At 50.7% G+C, this 20,373-nt stretch overlaps 3 protein-coding genes across 4 annotated transcripts in view; 1 reads left to right on the plus strand and 2 right to left on the minus strand.

The window, feature by feature from the left end:
- Positions 1-13,612, minus strand: part of TTLL13 (tubulin tyrosine ligase like 13) — a 33,088-nt gene extending 19,476 nt beyond the window's left edge. The window contains exon 1 of the mRNA XM_058665579.1: positions 13,474-13,612. The gene's annotated coding sequence lies outside the window, so the exon portion shown is untranslated. The remainder of the gene's footprint in view (positions 1-13,473) is intronic.
- Positions 67-13,581, minus strand: GDPGP1 (GDP-D-glucose phosphorylase 1). 2 transcript variants are annotated; one of them, XM_058665580.1, is made up of 3 exons: positions 13,474-13,581; positions 2,334-2,484; positions 67-1,402 (listed from the first exon to the last, which is right to left on the minus strand). In XM_058665580.1, the coding sequence occupies exon 3, from the start codon at positions 1,391-1,393 to the stop codon at positions 233-235; it is 1,161 nt and encodes a 386-aa protein (XP_058521563.1). In that variant the 5' UTR covers positions 1,394-1,402; positions 2,334-2,484; positions 13,474-13,581; the 3' UTR covers positions 67-232. The 2 variants fall into 2 exon arrangements, with proteins under 2 accessions (XP_058521563.1, XP_004577982.2); XM_004577925.2 differs by lacking the exon at positions 2,334-2,484.
- A 425-nt stretch (positions 13,613-14,037) lies between the features above and the next one.
- Positions 14,038-17,156, plus strand: CIB1 (calcium and integrin binding 1). The gene is made up of 7 exons (XM_004577926.4): positions 14,038-14,206; positions 14,317-14,351; positions 15,128-15,236; positions 16,120-16,270; positions 16,370-16,488; positions 16,566-16,654; positions 16,903-17,156. Exons 1-7 carry the CDS (start codon positions 14,156-14,158, stop codon positions 16,922-16,924), a joined length of 576 nt encoding a protein of 191 aa, XP_004577983.1. The 5' UTR covers positions 14,038-14,155; the 3' UTR covers positions 16,925-17,156.
- Positions 17,157-20,373: the final 3,217 nt, after the last annotated feature.

The raw sequence follows: 20,373 nt of genomic DNA on the forward strand, positions 1-20,373 counted from the left end.
TCTGTCTCTCTGCTTCTCACTTAGGTACATTTATAAAAGAGCAGTAAGAAAGAAGTACATGCATGACTGGCTCATCCATTACATTTATTCCAAGGCTTCTCTCCTTAACTCAGTTCTTTGCCCATCTCTCAGGCTGAGGCAGGTGAGAAGAGAAGCAATGACCAAATGACCATGAGGCATAGTCTGGTGGAAAGCGGCTCATATTGGTTAGAAAATAAACGCTGTGGAAGGATCACCGTTCCTGCTGTGCCACCAGGGCCACCAGGGCTGCTTGTACTTCCTGTGCCTGGGCTGGCAGCAACAGAGAGTCCTGAATGAGGCTCACGGCCCCCATCTCAGTCAGGCTGTTGAAGTCCACAGCTGTTTTGACAGGCAGGTGCCCGGCCAGCTCACAAAGAGCAACGTTGAAAGCCTCTCCTTCTTTGATCCCAAAGCTGGACTTCCGGGGCCAGAGAATTACTCGGATCCCTGTGAGGGCTGGTGAGGGTGATGCCTTCCCAGGTGGAGCACCCCTGGTCACAAACAAGTTATGTGCAATCTCATGGTCGATCAGATAGTCAGTGGCCCGACACACTCGGCTGATCAGGCCTTCCAGGTCAGGGCCTGACCCACTGGTGTAGAAGAGGAAGCCTGGAGCTGGGAGGGCCTGCAGCAGGTGCAGCAGGCCCACAGGGTCCAAGGGTATGCTCGGTGCCACTTCCACGGGCAGTCTGTGGGCCAGGTAGTAGCCATGGAGGTGGAGGTGGTTGACGGAGGCCAGGCCACCCAGGCTGTTGAAGCCAACCCGGAAGCCCGGGTGTGCGCTCAGCAGCACGGCCTCCACGCCTGCGCGCAGTGCCCCAGGCAGCAGGCGCTGAGGGAGTTCCTGGGTGGGCTCAGGCACCAGTAGCACATGGCCCCATTCCAGGGGGCTGACATTAATCATCACAAGGATGTCTTCTTGCTGGGAAGCATCGGGGGTGGGGGGCTCCCGGCGCAAACGGAAGAGGACCTCTCCTGGCTGGATCTTGGTGAAGTTGAACTGTTCAGGGTCAAACGCCTGCCTCACGCTCTGGATGTTCTGAGGTTGCCGCCGCTGTATTCCTCGCTCCATGTTCAGCTGGGCCACGAGACCCAGGGTGCCAGGGAGGGTCTGGGTCTGCAGCTCCCCCAGGCGGTAGCGGAAGAGTCCAAGCTCAGCCCGCTGGCTCCAGGCTGACTGCAGGGCAGAGTCGAAGCGAGATGGCACCCATGGGAGTGGGACGCTTGCTGCTGCCCTGGCGGGCCACTGAATCCCCTCCACCAGCAGTTCCTGCTGCCCGTAGACAAAGTCGGGGACACCTCGCCCCTCCCAGTCCTCCCTGTTTGGAGGCAGCAGATAGGAAATGGCCTCAGAATCAGGTGCCACGGCCATGGAGCTGACCTGGAACAATCACAGGAGAGAAAACAGAACAGTGACCCAATTCCAGGGAATCTGGAATTTGAAACAACTCTTACTGTTTGTTACTCCTTTGGTAACTATTTAGCACACCCAGCAACCACTCATAGCTTCATCACTTACAGATGAACAGATGCTTTAAGCCAATTTTTTTTTAAAGATTTATTCAGTTTATTACAAAGTCAGATATACACAGAGGAGGAGAGACAGAGAGGAAGATCTTCCGTCCGATAACCCACTCCCCAAGTGAGCCGCAATGGCCGGTGCGCGCCAATCCGAAGCCGGGAACCTGGAACCTCTTCCAGGTCTCCCACGCAGGTGCAGTGTCTCAATGCATTAGGCCATCCTCAACTGCTTTCCCAGGCCACAAGCAGGGAGCTGGATGGGAAGTGGAGCTGCCGGGACTAGAACCGGCGCCCATACGGGATCCCGGGGCTTTCAAGGTGAGGACTTTAGCCGCTAGGCCATGCCGCCGGGTGCGCTTTAAGCCAATTTAAAACTTTACCTTGTGGGGGAGCTCAGATGGAATTCGGGGTTCCTGGTTTTGGCTTGGCCAAGCCCTGGCTGATGAGGGCATCTGAGAATGAACCAACGGATGGAAAACTCTGTCACTCCGCCTTACAAACAAGTCGTAGAGGTGTGTGTACAAATATATACATATACATAGAATACACACATGTGTATTTATATACACATTTATGGAGGAACAATTTATATATGAATATATATATATTCATATATATTCTCCTAATGCAGGAAAAAGCTATATCCCTTATTTTTTCATTTCCAAACTAGGAAAAAAAAATCATGATTTACTTTTTTCTAGTTTGCAAATATAGATGGATTTTGATTATTTATTTTTATTTTTGAAATTTATTTTTATTGCAAAGTCAGATATACAGAGAAGAGGAGAGACAAAGAGGAAGACCTTCCATTCGATGATTCACTCCCCAAGTGACCACAACGGCCAATGCTGTGCTGATCCGAAGCCAGGAACCAGGAATTTCCTCCAGGTCTCCCACGCAAGTGCAGGGTCCCAAGGTTTTGGGCTGTCCTCACCTGGGATCCTGGTGCATGTAAGGCGAGGACTTTAGACACTAGGCCATGGCACCAGGCCCTATTTTTATTTATTTATTTGATTTTTAAAAGATTCATTTACTTTTATTGGAAAGTCAGATATACAGAGAGGAGGTGAGACAGAGAAGAAGATTCTCCATCCGCTGATTCACTTCCCAAGTGGTTGGAACATCTGGAGCTGAGCTGATCTGAAGCCAGGAGCCAGGAGGTTCTTCTGGGTCTCCCATGCTGGTACAGGGTCACAAAGTTTTGGGCTGTCCTCAACTGCTTTCCCAGGTCACAAGCAGGGAGCTGGATGGGAAGTGGGGCCACCGGGATTAGAACAGGCACCTATAAGGGATCCCAGCACATTTAAGGCGAGGACTTTAGCCACTAGACCACGGTGCCAGGCCCCATGCTGTTTGTTTTATCCTACTGTACACAGTGCTATGCTGGACACCCATTTTTGCAGGTATCTTATTTCCCTTTAAAATAAAATCCAGGGCAGGTGTTGTGGAGCAGTGTGTTAAGCCAAGGCCTGGGACACCTGTGTTTCCATATTGGAGTTTTGCATCCCCGTTCCTCCGATTCTGATCCAACTGCGTGCTTAGGTGCCTAGGAGACAGGTGACAGTGGCTTGAGCAGTTGGCTCACTGCCACCCATGGAAGACCCTGATAAAGCTTCTGGGTCCTAGAGCCCTGGCTGCAGCTGTTTCGGTGGAGGAACCTGGCAGTGATCCAGCAGGCGCTTCACCTTTAGGTGGGCTGTTGGGACACAAATGGTTAACACTGCACCTGGTAAAACTGGATACAAGCAGAAAGAGGCTGAGGATGACACCATCACATTGGGCTGTCTGAATACTTTGTGCGGGCCTAGACACTTTGACACTGATAAACAAAGAGGGAAGACAGAAAATGTACATCACCTACTGCACCCCAGGGAGCATTCAGCCTAGTAGTTAAGACGCCTGCCTTGTGTGGCAGTTATTCCGACTCCAGGAACTGGGCTCCTGCACCCACACTGGAGGCCTGGATGAATTCCTGGTTCCTGGCTCTGGCCCAGACAATATAGGCATTGCGGAGGCTAACCAGCAGAGGAGGGCTCTGTCTCTCACATGACTTAATTAACTTTTTTTTTTTTTAACAAAAAAGTCAACCTAGGGGACTGTGTTGTTATACAGCGAGTAAAGCTGCCACCTGCAGCACTGGCATTCCAAGACCTGGGAAAGCAGATGGCTCAGGTGTGTGAGCCCCCACTGCCCATGTGGGAAGCTCAAAGAAGCTCCTGGTTTCAGGCCTGGCCCAGGCCCAACCGTGGCAGCTGTGTGGGGAGCAAACCAAAAGATGGAAGAACTTTGTCTCTTCCTATAATTCCTTCAAAAAACAAAAAACCCTTCTATTTTAAACAAGCCAAGCCAAGCTTAGTGGATATAACATTTCAGTTTTTTAAAAAATAACTTTCTGGAGGCAGGACTCGCAAGACGGCCGACATAGGAGGAAGACTGTGAGGGAGCTCACAGACAGAGAGGGCTAGAACGCGACAAAAGCGTAAGTGGAGCAGCATAGAACTACAGGGAGAAGAACGTGAAGTTCCCTGGACAGTGTGGAGCCAAAAAAATCCACACAACTCGGAAGAGCAACCAGGGAAAAACAAAACAAAGGGCAGGGAAGACGACTTTCTGCTCCTGACCTACTGAGTCACCTTTGAGTGCAGACGCTGAAAGCCGCAGTCGACCCGCAGACGCTGTGGCCGTGAGGACCTGCGGTGATTGGGACCCGCTGGCATCTGCTCACCCTGGTCACCAGGACCCGCCAGGACCTGCGCCCGCTGCGGACACCAGGACCCTGAGTCATCAGGAAGCGCCAGCAGCCGCCCACCCTGGTCACCAAGCCCCGCCGGGACCTGCACCAGCCGCAGCCTCCAGGTTCCATCCGCCTGAACCCGCCGGGACCTGCAACGGACGCAGTAGCCGGGAGACGCACCCGCGGCGAGGGTTCCCACTAGAGGAAGAGGCAGACTGCAAGAACCTGAGGTTTGAGTGAGTTGGATGGGGACAGTGGTGGGTTGGAGGCTCCGGGAGTTGGCCCCCCAGGGGCATGCACAGAGCCTGAACACCCTTGGTGCTCGTCTCCCCGCCCCTCCCCTCCAGACTCCAGCGTCTAGGGACACCGGGAGAGTGCCTTGAAACTGCCAAAACTGTGTCTGGGAGGTGAGGCACAGTGGTCCTGTGCGCTGAGGAGAAAGGCAAAAGGCACACTGAATACTCCCCCGCGCCTTTGTGGTCTGGCACTCAGCTGGGCGGTGCTATCCCACAGGAACCCAAGCACGCCTCTGGGCTGGGCAGTCCCGTGCTAGCGCTGGGGCGGTCGGTCCCCTGCAAGCGCTGGGGTGGGCGGGCCTGCATAGGAGGCGCTTCCAGAGAGCACCTGAAACACCCGACGCCCTATAGTCCCGTGCTTGGGAGACGCACCAGGAGAGCACTGCGGACCCGCGTGCAGGAGGCGTTCCCAGAGAGCACCTGGAACCTCCATGCCCTGCAGTCCCTGGCACTGGGGACACACCGAGAAAGCACCTAGAATCCTCCGAGCCCTGTGATCCCGCGCACAGGGGGCGCGCACAGAGAGTGCCTTCACTCCCCCATGCCCTGTGGTAGCATACCTGTAGGGGACGAGCTGAGAGTGCGCTTGGAATCCGCTAGGCCCTGGAAGTGGCGCCCTGAGGTCCAGTGTTCTGGAGACGCACCAAAAGTGCCTTGAAAATTCCCACACCCTGCTACTCCATGCCTGCAGACTCCGATATCTACAGGATAGTGCTTGGAGACCCCTCAGCACACTGGTGCCTAGGTCTCTCACAAAAGAAACACTAACACAATGGGAAGAAATACCAGAAAAGGTAATGATCCAGATGAGAGTGCCAACACCCTACCAATAAAGGATCAAAAGCCAATGTCTATTTCGGAGATGCGAGATGAAGACATAGAAGATCTACCAGACAAGGAATTCAAAAAAATAATGTTAAAATATGTCAGAGACAATGAGAAGAATTGGGAGGACTTCAAGGAATTCAAGAACCACATAGCCTCAGAAATACAACAAATGAAAAGTAAAATCCTTGACTTAGAGCACAAAATTGAGAGCCTAACCAACAGAACAAATACAGCAGAAGAGAGGATCTCTGAAACGGAAGACACACAAAACGAACATACCCAGTTCATTAAACAGCTGGAGACAAGTCTGAACAAAGCCAATAAGACCATACAAGAAATGAAAGACAACCTCAGAAAATCAAATATTAGGATTATTGGCCTTCCTGAAAGAGCGGAAAAAGAGTCAGGAATGCAAATGGTGCTCGACGAAATTATACAGGAAAACTTCCAAAACACTTGGAACATGAACCCAGCCCAAATCCAGGACGGTCAGAGGACTCCCAGCAGATATGACCCAAAGCGATCTTCACCCAGACATATGGTGCTCAAGTTCCACTCCAACGAAGACAAAGAAAGAATCCTAAGACAAGTATGAAGCAGAGAAAAGATCACATACCGGGGAAAACCAATCAGGATCACTGCTGACTTCTCTGAAGAGACTTTACAAGCAAGAAGAGAATGGACAAAGATCTTCCAAATCCTGAATCAGAACAACTGTCAACCAAGAATATTGTACCCAGCAAAGATCTCATTCGTATTTGAGAACGAAATCAAATACTATCACAGCAAAGAGAAATTAGAAGAATATGCCAGCACAAAACCAGCTCTACAAAATCTCCTTAGAAATGCACTAAATCCAGAAAAAAAGGAGGTGAATCATAAGCAAAGATGGCAAACAGGAAGGTCTCCCCACTAAAGTCCACACAAGGAAGGGCAATTACACAGATATCAACACCCACAAAAACAAGTATGGCAGGGCAAAATCACAACCTCTCAATTTTAACTCTTAACACAAATGGCCTGAACTCACCAATCAAAAGGCATAGATTAACAGAATGGATTATCAAACAGCACCCAACTATCTGTTGCCTACAAGAGACACATCTAACCAGAAGAGATTCAAAGAAGCTGAAAGTGAAAGGTTGGAAACAGATATTTCATGCCAATGGACGAGAAAAAAAAAGCTGGGGTAGCTGTCTTAATTTCAGATGATGTGGACTTCAATCTGACACATATCAAAAAGGACAGGGAAGGACATTATATATTGGTGAAGGGACTGATCCATCAGGAAGTAATTACCATTGTGAACATATATGCACCAAATTCAAACGCACCTAGCAACGTGAAGCAATTACTCACGGACTTAAGGGGAGACATAGATATACACACAATAATAGTGGGTGATCTTAACACCCCACTAACAACAATAGACAGATCAACAAAACAAAAACTCAACAAAGAAACAACAGAGCTCATACAAACAATAGAACAACTGGACATGATAGATATTTATAGAATTTTTTACCCTAAGGCCACAGATTATACATTTTTTTCAGCAGTGCATGGCACCTTCTCCAGGATCGACCACATGATAGGACACAAAGCAAACCTAAATAACTTCAAAAAGATAGGAATCATACCATGTACCCTCTCAGACCACCACAAAATGAAGCTGGAAATCAGCAATTCAAAATGCCCCAGGAAATACAGAAACTCTTGGAGGCTGAACAATATGCTATTAAACGAACAATGGATCAGAGAAGAAATTAAAGATGAGATCAAAAAATTTATGGAAACCAATGAAAACTCTGACACAACATTCCAAAATTTGTGGGACACTGCCAAAGCAGTGCTACGGGGTAAACTCATCGCAATTGGAGCTCATGTCAAGGCCCAAGAGAGGCGCCAAATACAGGAACTAAACACACACCTCCAGGAATTGGAAAAACAACAGCAGAAGAGCCCCACACACAATAGGAAACAAGAAATCATCAAAACAAGGGAGGAAATCAACCAGATAGAAATAAAAAAAAAACCATACACAAAATCAATGAATCAAAAAGCTGGTTTTTTGAGAAGATAAACAAGATAGACAACCCACTGGCCCGACTGACAAAGAAAAAACAAGAGAAGGCAAGAATTAACAGCATCAAAGATGCAAAAGGCAACATAACAACAGACACCACATCCATTAAGGCCATAATTAGAAATTACTACAAAGCACTGTACTCCAACAAATCAGAAGATCACCAAGAAATGGAAAAGTTCTTAGACTTCTACCACCTGCCAAAACTTAGCCCAGAGGCAACAAACGACCTGAACAAACCCATAACTGAAGTAGAGATTGAATCAGTGATTAAAGACCTCCCAACAAAGAAAAGCCCAGGCACAGACGGCTTCACTACAGAATTCTACAAAACATTCCGAACAGAACTGACCCCAATCCTCTACAAACTCTTCAAAACAATAGAAAAAGAGGCAACCCTTCCAAACTCATTCTATGAAGCCAACATTACCTTAATCCCAAAACCAGACAGAGAACTAACAGAGAAGGAAAACTAAAGACCTAACTCTTTGATGAACATTGATGCTAAGATTCTCAACAAAATCCTAGCCAACAGAATTCAAAAACACATCAGACAGATCATTCATCCAGATCAAGTAGGATTCATCCCTGGAATGCAGGGATGGTTCAACATTCGGAAATCCATAAATGTGATACACCACATCCAAAAACTGAAAAACAAGAATCACATGATAGTATCAATAGATGCAGAAAAAGCTTTAGACAAAATCCAACACCACTTCCTACTAAAAACCCTAACCAAGGTAGGCATAGATGGAAAAATCCACAACATAATTAAAGCCATATATGAAAAACCCAAAGCCAGCATCATACTGAATGGAGAAAAGCTGGAACCCTTCCCACTGAGATCTGGAACAAGACAGGGATGTCCACTTTCTCCACTACTATTCAACATAGTCCTAGAGGTACTCGCTGAGGCCATAAGACAAGAAAAAGAAATCAGAGGAATCCAAATGGGAAACGAAGAAGTCAAACTCTCACTATATGCAGATGATATGATTCTTTATGTAGAAGAGCCAAGAGACTCAATACAGAGACTGCTAGAACTTGTACGAGAGTTTGGTAGAGTGGCAGGGTACAAAATTAATGAACAAAAATCAACAGCCATAGTGTATGCGAACAGCCCCAAGATGGAAAAAGACTTAACCAGCAAGATACCATTCAAAATAACAGAGAAAAGTATGAAATATCTGGGAATAAATCTAACCAAAAATGTAGGAGACTTATTTGAAGAAAACTACAAACTACTTAAAAAAGAAATTGGACAAGACCTCAAAAGATGGAGTAACATCCCATTCTCCTGGATAGGTAAAATCAATATCATTAAAATGTCTATACTGCCAAAAGCAATATATACATTCAACGCAATCCCAATCAAATTGCCCAAAACATTCTTCATGGGACTGGAAACAATGATCCAAAGGTTCATCTGGAAGCACAAAAAACCACGGATAGCTAGAACCATCCTGAAGAACAGGAAGTTAGCAGGGGGAATCACAGTTCCGGACCTCTGGACATACTATAGGGCAGTGGTTATCAAAACAGCGTGGTACTGGCACAAAGATAGAGAGGAAGATCAATGGAGCAGAATAGAAACACCAGAAGGAAACCCACACAGATACAGCCAAATAATCTTTGACAAAAAGACAAACGACAATCCAGGCAAATGGGAAGGTCTGTTCAATAAATGCTGTTGGGACAACTGGTTAATAGCCTGCAGAAACAAAAAAATAGATCCACATCTCTCACCATACACTAAGATCAGATCTAAATGGATAACAGATCTAAACCTATATCCAGAAACCTTCAAACTTTTGGAAGAAAATGTTGGAAACACACTGGAACACTTAGGGGTAGGCCCTCACTTCCTAAAAAAGACTCCAAATGCAGTAGAAATCAAGACCAAAATAAACAATTGGGACCTCATCAAACTAAGAAGCTTCTGTACAGCTAGAGAAACAATCAACAAAGTAAAAAAGCAACCCACAGAATGGGAGAAGATCTTCGCACACGACATAGGTGATAGAGGGCTGATCTCCAGAATATACAAAGAGCTACAAAACAACCAAAATGTCAAAACAAACAAGCCACTCAAGAAATGGGCATGGGAAATGGGCAAACACTTCACAAAGGAACAAACCCAAATGGCAAATAAACAGATGAAAAAATGCTCAAGTTCCCTGGCAATAAGGGAAATCCAAATTAAAACATCAATGAGGTACCACCTAACGCCAGTAAGACTGGCCCACATCAATAAAAGCACCAACAACACTTGTTGGCGAGGTTGCGGGGAAAAGGGATCCCTACTCCACTGCTGGTGGGGCTGCAGGCTGGTACAGCCTCTATGGAAATCAGTATGGAGAATATTCAAACAACTCAAATTCAACATACCGTATGATCCAGCAATAGCACTCCTAGGAATAAATCCAGAACACTTGTTTTATGAGAAACCAACATGCACTCCTATGCTCATAGCAGCACAATCAGTAATTGCAAAAACATGGAAGCAACCAAAATGCCCATCAACAGAGGATTGGATAAGAAAGCTATGGTTCATCTACTCCATGGAATACTACTCAGCTATTAAAAAAAACAAAATGCAGTTCTTTGTGGCCAAATGGGCCAAACTGGAAACCATAATGCTAAGGGAAATGAGCCAATCCCAAAAGGTTAAATACCACATGTTTGCCTTAATTTAAGATGATATGATGTTATGTATAACATGTTATGAATGTTATATGTTGTGTATAAACTAAAATTGAAGTGTAGGTGAGGTGGTCACAGAAGGTGGCTGGGAACTCGCATTTACTTTTAACATATTGGTTACTCATTACTATGTCAATTAATTCCATAATGATGTAAATTTTTGCTGATGATATGTTGGAGCTTTCAATTGACTGGGATGATACTCTGCTGGCTCTGTCTTCAGACCAGAGAGGGTATACCTAAGAAGCCGTTGAACTTGACTGGACAATAAGATGCTGGACTCTATGTTTGGTATATGCTTGCAATGGGGGAATCTCAACTGAACTTGAGCTGTGGTTATGCAACAAGGTGGAGGAATCCACCATGGTGGGAGGGTTTGGGGAGGGGTAGGGAGAACCCAAGTACCTATGTAACTGTGTCACATAATACAATGTAATTAATGAAGTAAAATAATAAATAATTAAAAGAAAAAAAATAACTTTCTGTAAAAAAAAAAAAGCCCTATTTTCTTGAAAGAGAGAGAGAGAGAGATCTTCCATATCCTGGTTCACTCCCCAAATGGCTGCAATGGCCAAAGCTGAGCTGATCTGACACCAGGAGCTAGGAGCATCTTCGGGGTCCTACACGGGTGCAGGGGTCAAAGCACTTGGACCGTCCTCTGCTGCTTTCCCAGGCTATAAGCAGGGAGCTGGATGGGGGCTAGAGCAGCCGGGACCCGATGTGGTGCCCCTATGGGATGTTGGCACCATAAGCAGCAGCCATGCTCACTACACCCCAATGGCAGTCCCAGGGTTTAGTTTTGTAAAACGAAAGTCTTGGAGGATGAAACAATAGAAATATATCTAACAGACTCACTGCAAGTACACTTACAGAAGGTTAATACAGTAAAAAAAATTATATATATAATTTTTAAACCACAATAAATTTTTGTTTGTTACCAAGTCAAGCAACGAGGTGGGCTGGATGTCAGGAACAAAGGATGCTGGTAGCACTTCAAGGGAGGAAAGTGGGAACAGGCTAACCAGGGGAGGCAATTTTGGCGCCAGTGTCATAGTGCAGGGGCTTAAGTGACCACTTGCAATGCTGTCACTCCATTACTTGTATCTGTAGCTGGTTTGAGTTCTGGCCACTGCATTTATTTTTTAAAGATTTATTTATTTTTATTGCAAAATCAAATATATATATAGAGAGGAGGAGATACAGAGAGAAATATCTTCTGTCTGATGATTCACTCCCAAGTAATGGCCAGTGCTGCACTGATCTGAAGCCAGAAGCCAGGAGCGCTTCTGGGTCTCCCATACGGATGCAGGGTCCCAAAGCTTTGGGCCATCCTTTGCTTTCCCAGGCTACAATCAGGGAGCTGGAAGGGAAGCAGGGCTGCCGGATTAGAACTGGCGCTCATATGGGATCCCAGAATGTTCAAGGCGAGGACTTTAGCTGCTAGGCCATTGCGCCGGGAACATGTTAGGAATATGAAACACTTCATAACGACAAATCAGTGGGGACTGCATGACAGGATTACACATTTAGGAAACAGGAAAAACACCTTTGCAGGAAAACCCAGAAAGGGACTCCTGAGATCATGTCTGCCTTGTGTGGGGCACAGGCTGGGTGACCCTCCCACAAGTCTGGGGGTGGCTCACCATCCCAGCTGCTGTGGGAAGCCACTCCGTGACCTTGGGTCTATAGAAATGAAGCCACGTTCCTGACATGGCCCGGGAGCTGTCTGGGTCACCTGTGCCTGGTGTCTTACCTCACCCCCACTCCGCTCCTTACTCTTATTAACCCTACTTCTGCACCCCAAATATCAATCTTCCAGATGAAAGTCCTCTCTCTGTCTCTCTTAAACAAAAATTTAAAATCAAATTAGAGCTCAGGGAGATGGCTCAATCCTCACCTTGCAAGCGCCCATATGGGTGCTGGTTTGTATGTTACCTGCTCCACTTCCCATCCAGCTCCCTGCTTGTGGCCTGGAGAAGCAATAGCAGACAGCCCAAAGCCGTGGGACCCTGCACCTGCATAGGAGATCTGCAAGAAGCTCCTGATTCCAGATCAGTTCAGCACTGGCCCTTGAGGTCACCTGGGGAGTGAACCAAGAGATGGACGAGTTCTCTCCCCATTTCTCCTTCTCTCTAAATCTGATCTGCCTTTCCAATAAAAAAAAAAAGGCCCTAAATCTTAATATAGATATTAAGATTTGATATATATATCAAATTAAAACGTACCAGCAAGGCAGGGAACAGGCAGGTGTTTGGCCTTGTGCTACATCAGGACACCTGAGTTAATACCCAGCTTCCTGCTAATGCAGTCCCTGGGCCATGCTGGTCAGTTCAAGTAACTGGGTCCAAGACAGCCACAGCAAGGAGATCTGAGTTCCTGATTCTCAGCCCAGCCTTGGCCAGCCAAGTCCCCGGCTCTCTGCTCTCAAGTGTGTATGTATGTGATATATATATGTGTGTGTGTGTGTGTGTGTGTGTGTGTATGTGTATATATATATATACATGTATATATATACACACACACACAATTAGCCAGGAGACTCGGATTCCAGCTGTTGTCCAGCACAAACCCAGGTTCCACACTTCCACTTCGGAAAGACATGGCTCACTGTGCAGGGAAGCCCCCAGCTTCCCTCAGTGCCCCTTCTCCCATCCACCCCTCTGGCACGGGACACACAGCAAGGGCTTCTTGCTCGATGTCTGCCCTTTTAATCACAGAAGACCAACTCTGCCTTGAACATTCAGAAGCTACCAGGAGAGACAGAAGACCAGATGAGGACAAAGCTTGTCTGGCTGTGGTGTTGGGATAACTACAGCTACGGGCACCCCCAGTGGTAGACCGCTGACTCTAAGGTCACCGCCACCAGATCACCTTACTGCGGATTGCTGGGAGAACCACTGTCACGCAGTGCACAGCCACTGCACAACGGACACTCCTCAGGCCCCGGGGCCACGGCTCTCACAGATCCTTAGAGCTCACAGGACACAGACTGCACACTAACCCATTCACCATCAGGGTCCCTGGGGTCCTACTCCACCCGTGTAAGAGTACCCTCATCTGGGAGGCAGGGGGTGGGAGAGGCTATGGTGGAATACAAAAAGGCCAAGAGTAGGGGGGGAGAGAGAGAGAGACAGAACAGAAAATCCAGCTACATGGGTTTGTGACCATCAATGGCCAGATGCTCAGGTTCAGAGTTCATAAAAATTAGCATGTAGAATGGACTGGAAGGTTCAGGAATTAACCAGTTTCCCTTCCTGCTCCCATCCGCTCCGCAGCCTCACCTCTTGCACAGCTTGTGCAGGTTCATTCATTCATTCCTGCACGCCTCTGACAAGTAAGACTTCTCCCAGAGTCCACCACGGGCCAGGCGTTGTCCTAGGGCTTGGGCGCTGATGAGAGCGACAGGACAAGAGCAAACAGGTCAGCCTGGGGTCCGACCACCCGGAGCAGCCCGGCTGAGGGCGGGCAGGGAAAACCCTCGCGAGACAGACCCGCAGCGGACGTCCTTCTCGCTACTCAGCTGCTCGGGTCTCCGGGACCCCTCAGCTCCGGCCAGACTCTGCCGAGGGCTGCTGCTCCGGGGCTGCTCCCTCCCGGCACCAGCCGCGGGCCAGGATGGCGCCCCGCGTGACCCGGCCCGCAGCCATTGCCGGGGCCGCGTCGCGCTCGACGCATGCGCACTCCGCGAGCCCACTCGGCCGCCCCGCCCACCGGAGGCGGGGCCGTGAGGCCTGGGCTCCGCCCCAGCTTGCCCGGCCCCGCCCCGGGCCCCGCCTCCGGGAGCCGCCGGGAGCGCTCGGCGCCGCTGAAAAGCGTCAGGGCGCTTTAAGGAGGGGCGGGCCCGGCGCCGCAGCCCCAGGCGGTTGCCGCGGGGACGGGGCGGGGACGCGGCCCGGGGGCGGAAGTGAGAAAGTTGCCGGCGTCCCGCGGAGAGTCAGCGGAGCAGTTGCGCGCGACGCGGCGATGGGGGGCTCGGGCAGCCGCTTGTCCAAGGAGTTGCTGGCCGAATACCAGGTGCGCGGGGCGCCGTTCCCCCACCCCCCCCGGGGAGCTCGCGTGCGGGGCCGGCCTGCAGCCGGGCGGGGGCGGCGGCCCGCTGACCGTGACCGTGATTTGCCTTCCAGGACTTGACGTTCCTGACCAAGCAGGAGATCCTCCTGTAAGTGCCCACCTCCCGACTGTCGTTCCCAGGGGACGGCCTCCCGGACGGGGCAGTGGGCCCGTGGTTCGTCCGAGGGGCAGCCGCGGCGCCGGTGTCCGTCCTGGCCTCCTCCTCCTCCTCCTCCACTCCGTGTCCAGCCTGGCCTCCTCCTTCTACGCCGCCCCTCGCACCTTTGTCTCCCGCGGAACCACCTCGCAGGCCCCAGGAGGAGCTGGGCGCCCTTTGACCCCGGCACCCCGGCTTCCGCGTCGCCGAGTTGGGGCCCCTGTCCGGCAGGGGCTGTCCTGGGAGCAGCCCTACAGAGCCTGGCTCCCTCTCTTCCCAGCAGCTGCACCTGCTGGATGCATTAGCCGTTAACGCTTGTGAGCCCAGTGGCCACCCGCAGCCCCTGGAGGGGCGACACGCCCAAGACCAGGCGCTAGGACTGGAGGCAGCTGTCTCAGGCAGGAGGCTTCCTTTAGATCCTGTGTTGGGAGAGAACAGACTGGGGTTTCGCTCCTTTCTTCTTCAGGGTCAGATTCTGGCTTCCCCTCCCCACTCAACGAAGTTTCCAGCCCTCCCGGTCCCTGTCTTCTGCCCAGCACAGTGTCTGGCCCGCAGTAACCGCCTCAGCCAATGCCCACTGCATTGGGGTGCTGGGGACGCGGCTCTGCCCGGCTCACCCTTACTGTGTGATGTGGGCCGGCTTCTGAGCCTGTTGACAGTGGGCGGCAGCGAGGCAGCAGGCAGGGAAGAGGCGTGAGAGCACCCACCTGTGTGCCCCTTGTTTCTAGAGCTCACCGGCGGTTCTGTGAGCTGCTCCCGCAGGAACAGCGGAGTGTGGAGGAGTCGCTGCGGGTGCGAGTGCCCTTTGAGCAGATCCTCAGCCTTCCCGAGCTCAAGGTGCGTGTCCCCCACCCCTTCCTGAGGCTCACCAGCCTGGACATCAGGGGGTTGTTGACCCCCATTCTGCTCGCTCTTTCTGTTTAGGTCTAACTTGCACGGAGTGGGGCTGAGGGAGGCTTTACCCCAGTGACCCAGCAGAATGATCTAGAATGGTGCTTCTCCCATGGGGAAGTCTAGAACACCCTCTTGGAGTTTGAATAAAATGGTAGACTTGGAGGACAAGCTGAGCAGGCCTGCTGTGAAAGTGTGTACATGTGAGGACCTGACCCGGGGCCCATCACCCAGTAGTTCAGCAAACTATCTGTGTTTGAACATAACTTGCCTGGTGGATGGAATAAGTGGAGTCAGCTTGCCTTAGAAAAGCAAATACTGCAGGTTCTAGGAAGCTTCAACAGTCCGTCAGAGGAGCAGCAAATGGGACATGGGTCCCTGGAGGGAGGGAACGAGGTGGAAGAGCAGTGGAGGGGGGATGTTAGATGCTGCAGTCAGTGCTGGTGGTGTGTGGTGCAAGACAGGGACCCCAAGTTTCCTAATTGCTGCAAGAGTCTACAAGTTCCTAGGATGCAGACGTGATTAATGTTTCTATCAGCTACCTTGATTTGATCTGACGAGTATCAGGCACTTAAAAGTTGATGTCCCCAGGCAAAAGCAAAGCTAACCTCTGATCTCCGTTGCTCAACTCGCTGCTGCCTTCCTCCTCTGCCTCCATTTATGTCATCAATGAGCCACCCTTGGGTTAACTGGGGAGCCATCCCTGTGCCGTGCACGGCCTTGCTGGGCCCCCACAGTGCTCCATGCTGGCTGCCACATTGTGGGTGCTGTGGTCTACTCCTTGCCCTGCTCCCTCTGTCTCACTGTGTCCGTGGCTCTGTCCCCCTAGGCCAACCCCTTCAAGGAGAGAATCTGTAGGGTCTTCTCCACATCTCCAGCCAGGGATAGCCTGAGCTTTGAGGACTTTCTGGACCTGCTCAGCGTGTTCAGTGACACAGCAACCCCAGACATCAAATCCCATTATGCCTTCCGCATCTTCGGTAGGGACCCCGCAGGCTCCCGTGGTGGGGCAGTGGGGGAAATCCTTGGGTGCCTGCTGACCACCGCCTCCTGGGGGCTCTCCTGGCTCTGCGTCACAGACTTTGATGATGACGGAACCTTGGACAGGGAAGACCTGAGTCGCCTGGTGAACTGCCTCACGGGTGAGGGTGAGGACACGCGCCTCAGTGCCTCCGAGATGAAGCAGCTGATCGACAACGTGAGGCCCGGCTGGTGGGTCAGGGTGGGTTGGGCTAGGATCCAGGGCTGCCCCACCTGAAGCTCTCCCCATCCCAGATCCTGGAGGAATCCGATATTGATCGGGACGGGACCATCAACCTGTCCGAGTTCCAGCATGTCATCTCGCGTTCACCGGACTTTGCCAGGTCTGGCCGGCCCCACCTCAGGCTCCCCGCAGGCAGCAGCTGGGGCCAAGGCATTGTCATGAGAGGTGGAACATGGGAGAGGAGGGCCTTACTTGTTGGAAAGGTCTCAGGAAAGGACACCAGTGGGGCTACTGCCCTTTCTGAAGGCAGCAGTTTGTGAGGGCTGGAGAGGGTGGGTAAACTTGAACTTGCTCGCTACCCTCCCTTTGCAGCAGGAACCTAACCACCGACCCCTCCCTCTTGTTCAGCTCCTTCAAGATTGTCCTGTGACAGCAGCCCAAGCACCCGGCACCCTGTCCAAGCACTCTTCTGTGGTGGAGCTGCAGCCCCAGGGACACCTGTGGTTCCAGGGCCGGCCACGCTGGCCCAGCTGGAGCTGGCACTATGCAGTCTGGGCCCAAGCAGGGGAGTGCCCTCCTTGTCAGGGCCCTTCCCCTTCTCACTGCCATTGTCGATCGCTGTTTGTTTCTACTAATCAGTAATAAAGGTTTAGAGGTTTTGATCCCTGTGTGCAACACTAAGAACATAAGGCAAGGAGCCTTCAGTCAAACTAGGAATCAGGGACCTTTTAGAAGGGGCAGTGGGCCCCAGCTGTAGGTAAGAGCCCAGGTTGCCTTGTGCCTAGGCAAATATTACACTGCTGGGAGAAAAGCAGCTAATAGCTGGCTGGCATCCTAGGCCTGGTTCATGCCAGCTCTGGTACTATTTTCAGTGGGCCAGCGAACTTTGCATGCCACTGTGTGGTAGCTGCTTGCCTAAGACATACCACCCACATCCCTTAGGGGGAACTGCAGATTGCCTAGGAAGGGGGCCTAGGGAAATGTTGGGAGTGGGGGCTGCCACGGACATCTTTGACAAGTGAAGGACGACTTTGGGGACTTCCATAGACCAGGCCACTCTAGGTAGGTAAGGGAGCTGAGACCGATTTAAATAGGGGGAACTAGAGGTTGTATCTGCGACAAGCAGATACCTGTCCACCTGAGACACCTGAGCTGGGCTAAGTAGTATTGTCTGCCACCTGCTGGCTGGAGCTGGTGAGCACGCCTGGTTGGACTAGACAGTACCTGCCTATGAATGTTGGCAGAGGGTGGGCCACGTCACGCTGGGCCGTAGTACCTGCTGGCATATGTGTGAGCCAGGTCTCAGGGCAAGCCAGGCTGAAGTAAGTTGCAGCACCTGCTGGTGAATGCCGAGGCTGGGTGTGGGTCACCTCAAACTGGACTGTAGCACCCACCAGCGGATACAAGACCTGGGGCTGGGAGTGGTCTGGATAGGGAGACTTCAGGATTCCTCTGTTAGGCTGAAACTCCCATTGCTGAACAAAAGCAAGGGCTGGGGGGTAGGCCAGACTGGACAAGGGGGCAGTGCTTACTGGCACATGGTGTGGGCCAGGTTGGACTGGGGTGAGCTGCAGTACCCATGGGTGTGCATGAGAGCTGGAAGGGAAGTGGGTTGGTCAAGGCTAGACCACAGCACATGTCAGCATATACAAAAACAGGCTGGGGGAGAGCCTGGTGGGAGTTACTGGGATCACCCCGAATAGGCCATGGCATCAGCTAGTATGTTAAGCTATAGCATCTGTGTGAGCATTGTTTGCTGCAGGTGGTGGACCAAACCTGACCCTACACTAGCTGGTATATGTAGGAGTCAAGTTTGAGGTCACTCCAGGTGAGTGTTCTTCTGGGGACTCCCCAGCTGGAATGCTGGACTCAAACCCCAGCCAGAGGGAAAATCACAGAATGTAATTGGTCCAATTTTGGAGTGCATGTTTGGAAGTGGGCCTCCTCAGTTGCTGATTGTGCGGCGAACAGCGTGTTCAGCTACACACCAGGAACATGACAGTCAACTCATCTAGGCCAGCAGAGGATGTCAAGTGCCATGCCAAAGGATGGCAAGCAGAACAGATTGGACTATTTTGCTAGAAAAGCTTTGTAGCAAGCGTGTGGATGCACTCAAGGTCAACCATTAGACCTTGGAAAGATTTCTCAATGCTGGTGCAACAAAACCAGTGTCGTTTCAGGGCTGTCAAAACCACTCAAGAGGGCCTGGCAGCGTGGCCTAGTGGCTAAAGTCCTTGCCTTGAACATGCCCTGGGATCCCATCTGGGCGCCAGTTCTTATCCCAGCAGCTCCACTTCCCATCCAGCTTCCTGCTTGTGGCCTGGGAAAGCAGTCAAGGACGCCCAGTGCTTTGGGACCCTGCACCCATGTGGGAGACCTGGAGAAAGTTCCTGGCTTTGGATCGGCACAGCACCAGCTGTTGCGCTCACTTGGGGAGTGATTCATGGGACGAAGATCTTCCTCTCTCTCCTTCTCTCTGTATATCTGACTTTGTAATAAAAACAAATAAATCTTAAAAAAAAAAAACACTCGAGAAATACCTTCGGAACACTCCACACATTGGGGTCTTTAGCGTGTCATCAAATTACTGTTCCCCATCACCATGTGCTGATGTAGTTTAACAGCAAGGAGCAGCCCCCTTCTCCCCCCCCCCCCAGTAGATCAGAATAAAAAGAACTGAAACATTTGTTCCACCCACCTTCCTCTCCATACCTAGACCCTTCCCACCCTAATTGGAAGCCCACCTGGGTATGCATCCCTCAACTATGTAAACAATATTAAAAATAAAATGTGGGCCCAGTGAGCTAGCCCAGTAGCTAAAGTCCTCACCTTGCACACACTGGGATCCCAAATGGACGCCGCTTCCCATCCAGCTCCCTGCTTGTGGCCTGGGAAAGCAGTTGAGGGCGGGCCAAAGCCTTGAGACCCTGCATCTACGTGGGAGACCTGAAGAAGCTTCTGGCTTCAGATTAGCTCAGCTCTGGCCATTGGTGGCCACTTGCATAGTGAATCGGGATGTAAGACCCCCTCTGTTTCTCGTCCTCTGTATATCTGACTTTCCAATTCAAAAAAAAAAATCTTAAGAAAAATTAAAAGGGGCAGTGGGAAGTCTAGCTGGACCCCAGCTCTCAGCCCCATGGGAAGAGTGTTGAGTTCAAGGAAATAACACAGGAATGGGGCTATGATAGTGGTTTTGGGGGCAGAGGACACAGGCATGAACCCCAGTGTTTTAAGCCACTGCATCTCATAGCGGAGTGCTGGCTCAAGTCCCAGCTCCTCTGCTTCACTTGAGCTTTCTGTTAAGGCAGTGGGGAGCCCTTGGGCCAGCACCCCAACCATGAACACCATGGTCTCCCTTGGTTGGCTCTGAACCACTGCTGCCCTGAGAGCTCAGAATTGGACTAGCTTTGGAAAGCACCAGGCTTACAAGGAGAAAGGGCTTAGATTCAACAATTCAGGTTTTACTAAAAAAGAAAAAAAGTAAAGTGCATCTTAATTTAAAAAAATATAAAACCCACGTGAATTCAGGCTCCCCATGTTTGGCTGGGCAGTGTCATATCCCTTGAAGTGGAGGGCAGGTTGAGGGGCAGTGGCGAGGGAGAAGGGTGAGCAGGAGACAGGGAGGTGCCCGGCCTGGGTCTGAAGGAGTGGGGAAGAGGGCCACAGGGAGGTGCCAGACCTGAGTCTCAAGAAGGACCAGGCACATGGTAGGAGGAGAGACAGATGAGTTCCCCAGCAAGGAGGCAGGCAGTTTGCTCCCTGGGATGCACCCACAGGAAATGCTGTAGGTCCCCCACCTTCCCAGGCACAGGCTGCCCTCTCACGTAGCTGCAGCCTGATACAGGCTGGAAAGGTCCAAAAGTGGGGCCGGCAGGGGCA

Source organism: Ochotona princeps, chromosome 6 (assembly GCF_030435755.1).
Source record: "Ochotona princeps isolate mOchPri1 chromosome 6, mOchPri1.hap1, whole genome shotgun sequence".
Lineage (NCBI taxonomy): Eukaryota > Metazoa > Chordata > Mammalia > Lagomorpha > Ochotonidae > Ochotona > Ochotona princeps.